The sequence below is a fragment of the Propithecus coquereli genome, unplaced genomic scaffold, assembly GCF_000956105.1.
Source record: "Propithecus coquereli isolate 6110/MARCELLA unplaced genomic scaffold, Pcoq_1.0 Scaffold5, whole genome shotgun sequence".
In the NCBI taxonomy this organism is placed as follows: domain Eukaryota; kingdom Metazoa; phylum Chordata; class Mammalia; order Primates; family Indriidae; genus Propithecus; species Propithecus coquereli.
In genome coordinates, this window is record NW_012150840.1 from 815,207 (window position 1) to 821,247 (window position 6,041).

General features: G+C 38.4%; 1 protein-coding gene across 1 annotated transcript in view; it reads right to left on the minus strand.

Moving 5' to 3' along the window:
• CCDC175 (coiled-coil domain containing 175) overlaps positions 1-6,041 on the minus strand; it is a 77,087-nt gene that overhangs the window by 43,630 nt on the left and 27,416 nt on the right. The window contains exons 5-7 of the mRNA XM_012656025.1: positions 4,269-4,497; positions 3,693-3,815; positions 1,052-1,161 (exon numbers count right to left, since the gene is read on the minus strand). Coding sequence (XP_012511479.1) covers positions 1,052-1,161; positions 3,693-3,815; positions 4,269-4,497 — 462 coding nt within the window. The remainder of the gene's footprint in view (positions 1-1,051; positions 1,162-3,692; positions 3,816-4,268; positions 4,498-6,041) is intronic.

Here is a 6,041-nt window from a genome sequence, read left to right on the forward strand (position 1 = left end):
TCTCGAACTCCTGAGCTCAAACAATCCACCCGCCTCAGCCTCCCAGAGAGCTAGGATTACAGGCGTGAGCCACCGCGTCCGGCCTGAACTTTCCTATTTTTTAATCTGATATTGAATGTAAAAATTATTGCCTATTTTATGAACTAATTATGGTATATTAGCATTGTTCTCTGAAAATGTTGTTTTAGAGGACAAAATTTTAATCACAACACTTTCAAATTGATGTAGAAATGAGCCATGCAACATTACTTGTCTCTTGAGAATCTGCTCAGCCCACAATCTATCTCTTAAACTGTTAGTGAACCATTGGGGTGAGCCCCTGAAGGCATATTACAAGACTCCAGTTTTTGTTCAGAGATGATTGTACTAGAAACAAAGCTGAACCAAACACATTCTGATATGAAATCTGGGAATTCTCCTGGGAGAGAGTGTATTGGTCAATTTCTAATGATGGTTGTACCCATGGCAGGTCAATTTAGAGGGTCTGGCATAGCTATACTTTGCCATGCGCTCACCAAGAAGAGAATACTGTAGGCAGATAAAGAGAGAAGAATGAAACACTTTCACAAAAGGAAGTGGAGACTGAGCCTTTGGATGGTGGAAGACTTCCTTCAGTTTATGGTTCAAGTCCCATGTAGCAGCAGTTATTGCCTTAAGGCTTCCTTGTGTTTTCTCAGTAAACTCAGTCCCCCTTGAGTAAGAACAGCTCTAATAGCATGGCTAGGAGGGTTGCAGCCTTATGGTATGTCTCACTAATGCCTTTTGCCACAGGCACTTTTGTTTATAGGGAAACAGGAACTGAAATGAGAATAACATGTACTTTCTAAAGAGTCCCTCTCTTCTCCCAAGCTGTCGTCCTCAGTTTTTTCTCTTGATCATCTGAAAGACTGGCTAATTTCAAAATGAAGAGGTGGTTCTATAAAGCCATCACACAACTTTTAGAAAACTAAGAGAATATAGTTTGCATCTAATATTAAAGACATTATAAAAAATGAAAGTAACATAATAACATCTGGAAAGACTTCAGCAAAAATAAAGTATTAACACTTACATTTTATCCTCCAGGATCTTGCAGGCTTTCCTTAGCTCATCAACTTGATATTCCCAAATCCTTATTGAGTCATGTAGTCGTGCTATCTCTAGATTGTGATCACTAATAACCTATTAAAAATTCAATAAAAATATGCTATACGTCATCACCAAATGATTCATAACAGCAGTTCAATTTCACTAAATATTCATGAATCACTCATTCAACTTTTACATTGGGGCTATCCTTTGGTGAAAAATAAAAGCAATCATTATAATTGTTTCTTCATAAAATAAACTTGGAAAGAAATAATTCTGAAATCATCATAAAAACTCAAAATTTGGAGGGGGTGACCAAATATAGCAGTGAGAATGTGAAAACCATAAAAAAAATCTTTTGAGACAAGAATTCATTTTGTCTACCACTTTTAAAAAATGAAATAAATCCATATTGTCACAATTATCTTCAAAGTATTTTCCCAGGATATTAAAATGAGTATTATTTTTAAAAGTCAGACCAAATTGGGTCCTCTGTCTCAATTGGTAGCTATGTTCATGCCAAAAAGAATTTTTTTCTTAATATTTAATCAATATTTAGGAAATGGAACAATTGGATACTGTGAAAAAAATGTTAGCATGATTCAAAAGGAGGAAAAATTGATGGAGAAAATTCATAGTGAAGCAGATATTTTTGCAATGCAATTTTGGGATAAAGAAAAGGGAAGTCAAACTTATTGAGCCTTAGGTTTACATTTCAGCTTGTGAGGGAGAATGGAGCTAAGAGAAAGCTGATCAAACAAATTCCTCTTCTCTCTGACATAGAGTTACCATGGACAGATCATTTAATGCCATCTAACCCTGGATATCAACATGGGGACAGAGAAACACCTCTGGGGAGTGTAGAGGTGCTCTCAGCCATGCCAGGCGAGAAAGGTGGGTGAAAGCTACTCAAAATGGTTTCTTTCTCTAGAGCACCCATAGCTAGTTCCAAACTCAACAGGGGTCCAAAATCCTAGAACTGCCATCAAAATTAGCAGAATGTTGGAAGGCCTCTGATGAAGTGTCAGGACTAGGGCTATGTGCTAAAGGACTGCTAGGTCTGACATTTGTTATCTCTAGCCCTCAGTGCTCCCTGCCCTGGACATGTGGGCCGCCTTAAGAATCACACACTATTATTCTTTTTTGCCAACATCACATCAGCTTGACCTGGCTGCAGAAACTTCTAAACTAAAGGTATCAAATGAAAGTTAATCTGGTCTTAGTCTATAGTCAAAGTGTTGTTTTCTAATCTCAGCCAATAACAACAACAACTACCAAACGCAAAGCACTGAGCTACAAGCCTTACAGGCATGATCTCATTTAATGTCCACAAAAAGCCTCTGCGGTAGGCAATATTATTACCCCCATTTTAGAGGGGAGGAAACTTCAGGTTGGTAGAGCCAAGATTTGACCCCAGGTCTGTGTGGCACTCAAGTTTGTGCTTCATACACTATTCTCTACTGATTGGAAGTGGGATGGGTAGTTTGGCTTTGGGGAAGAGGGGAAGGACCTGGAGGTGAGTTATGCCTGCCACCTTCCAGCCTGTCTATTTGGCCTTGGAGATCTTTGGAGTACAGGCTAAGGAACATATATTTTACTTTCCCAAGCTAGGTTGGTGGGGTGCTTGATTTATGATTTATGGAGCCCAAACTGGAAATATGAGCTTGAACACACAGATAAAATATGTTTTATATAATCTCTAATTCTTCTCTAAGCCTAGTCTGATCTAAGCTTCCTTACTATGTTGAAATTCAAAAACAGATAGGGATCTTTTAAATGCACATATTTTGAAGAAATATTTGATTTTACTAATGTTTTATAATTGGATGTCATAATAGAAATACTGTAATTAAAATGAGCAAAAGCACCCCATATAAAGTATTCAGTATTACTATTTCACCAGTATCGTTTTACATGTGATTTTCAATACACATACAACAAATACAATAAAGACTCATTAATTTAACTAACTGTGACAAAAGATTAACAGGCATTTCTCTTTGATTAACATAGAAGTAGTATTAACATTAACCACTTCAATTATAGTTACCTCCACAAGCTTCCGTTTTCTCATCTTTAAAATAAGGATGGATATTCTTCACAAAATACTTAATCAAAGTGTTAGCTTTCAATAAATGTTATTAAAATTTTTTTATAGATGTACAGAGCTCTGACATATTTTCTAATTCAAATAGACAATGGTGTCCTTTCCATGTTAATGTTACTGTATCCAATAATAATAGAGAGGCTAAACTAAATTATTCCACATTCAGAATTAAGGGATTAACCTACGGTTGTTCATTTTGTTATGTACAATAAAGCAGTCTCATGGAAATGTTACATATATCAATATATTTGGTTAGTTCTATATGTGTTATTTTGATCAACTTTTTCACAGTATTTTTGGCCCATCAAATGTAATTTGTACCTAAGGCATTCCAAACTTCCTTCTTCCCACCATATTCCTGAAGAAGAAGAAAACACAATTGTACCATAACACTTTAAAGAAAGTCTCAGAAAATGTTAACATGCAAAAATATTCCCCAGAATGGCATGAAGATGAATTGAAATTAACTCCTTTTTTTATTGAGGTGCCCAGGTTAGGCATAGTTTATTATTCTTACCGCTGTGCTGGTAGTAATTGTTTCTTTTATTTTTGATATTTTAGCTACTGTTTGATCCAATTCTTTCTTTCTTTGTAAAGTATCCTTTCTTCTAAGTTCGCAGTTTCTTTTAAATTCGTCAATCTATAGTGACAAACATACAGTAATCATTATAATGACAATCTATAGTGATAAACTGATTAAAAACCTCTATTAGGAGAACAAAATCCAGGAAATCTTTTTTTTAAATTTTTCAACCTAATTCATACAGATGCAGCTTCAGAACTGTCAATGGCGACCAGCTAAGATGGTGGCCTCTCCTTTTCCCTATATGGCTGCATATAAGCAAGGTGCCACCCCAGTGTCACAAATCTTGTCACATGTTCTTTCCCATGGACTGAGATGCTGCTACACGATCAAATGTCTTCCTCAAGAGGCTCCAAGTGTCCTGAGTCTCCTGCTCTATTCCCATCCCAATGTTCACAGAAGATACCACAGAGAGCGCTTGTCAGCCTTGAGGACAAATAAATCATTTCCCATCTCCTGCCCTAGATTCTATACAATTGTGTATTTTAAAGAATAAGCTAAGCCGCTTACCTGTGTAGTCAGCTGTTGTTTTCTCATCAGATATTCCGCTTTTTCTTTTTCCATTCGCTCTTTTGTCTCTTGAATACATGCTTTTTGCAATTCTAGGTCTTCTCTGTCCAAGTTTGTTTGGGTAAAAATCTCATTTATATAAACAGTGGCAGTGGCTTTTTCCTCCATCGTTCGGTTGAGTGACAGGACAAACTTCTTGTGCTGCCTGGATAGCTCTTCCTGCTTCATACTGGGAGGAAAGAATAGCTCACAGCATGAAAAGCACGGCTCCCAGGAAAGGAATAAGGTCTGTTCGGTGAGATGAGCCCTCATCAAGAGGGAAATTGGAAGGGAGACTTATTCTATAGTTGTGTTTGTGATTGCCTAAACTTGGTTGAGATGAGGACAGAAAGAAACACAAAACAAGTGTCAACCTTGTGACTTTTACCACTGCAAAAATGTCCAGCGGTCCTGCCTCGTGCCCGCCCTGCCCCACACCAGATAGTGACCACAGGATAGCTTGGTCTAAAGTACATAATGAGTCAAAAGTGGTTTGGAACAGGTAAGTGAGATCTGGGCAGTTGAATGTTTTGATATGTATCATCGCCCCATCTATCGCATCATCCAGAGATACGTAGTGAGCTAGCTTTCTTCCGGACAGAAATTAAGGAAAGAAAGGCCGAGTCCATCTTTACTGTTTAGGGGATGCTTGAAACCTGATTTGAGCAATCTTAGTCTTCTCCCTGCTACACCCAAATCTGAGTTCAAGAGGAGGTCATCGATCTCACACACCCATTGCTGGCCACATCCATCTGATGAACACCTACAGACTGGGAGAAACATCTCCCTCAGGGCTAACAATAAATGATTTACAAGAGGGACAATTGGTTCCATTGTTCTATTTTCCTTTTTAAAAGCTCCTGCATTGTAAAGACCCTTTCCCTTTTTCTAGTCCCCAGAGCTAGAGACTTTAACCCCGGGGCATTGTGTTTGAAGGATCTGGACAATGGAAACATGCTGTTGGGAGTTTATTTTGCAGAGGTCCAACTCCATAGCAAGAATGCAATAGAAAGCAGCCTAGCTGAGATAACCAGTACTTTGTGTGGGTAACAACTGAAGCCTTATAAGAATGAATCACCCTAAGGATTGAAGAGCTTCAGGGAAGCAAATCAAAACAAGTCAAATCAAAAAACCTAATTAGGTGTGTCATGTTGGGTTGAGAAGAGAATATTCATGAGCAGAATGTGATGCCTAAAGAAAACACACCCAAAGAGCTGTCGTGTATCTAGTTTTGGAGGACCGTCCAGGAGAAGAGATGTGCTGACCACCTGTCAGATCTTGTGGGCACCTTGATATGCATCTTTCTTTGAAAAATGGATGCAACCAGTGACTGCAGCTAGGTGATGCTAGCTGACCAAGCAACCTCCTTCTGCTTGTCATTTGCCTTTCCATGAAGGTTTAGAGCAGTGGCTCCAGCGTTCAGAATGAGCAACATTAGCATCACCTGAGAACTTGTTAGAAATGTAAATTCTTGTCTCACCCTGCCCCTCCCGCCCCCCAAACCTGCTAAATCAGAAATTCTGGAGGCTGGTGTCAGTAATTTGTGCTTTAAAAAGACTTCCAGGTGATTCTGATGCATGCTCAAGTTTGAGAATCACTAATCTACAGGGGTGTGATATTGCTGACCAGTTGATATGAATAGCCAGCCTGGGTATTATTTTTCCTGTTATTAGTTTAGAAATAGTTTGGTTTATGTAGCAGTCTCTGGTGGTTGTGGCTAGCATGCACCATGCA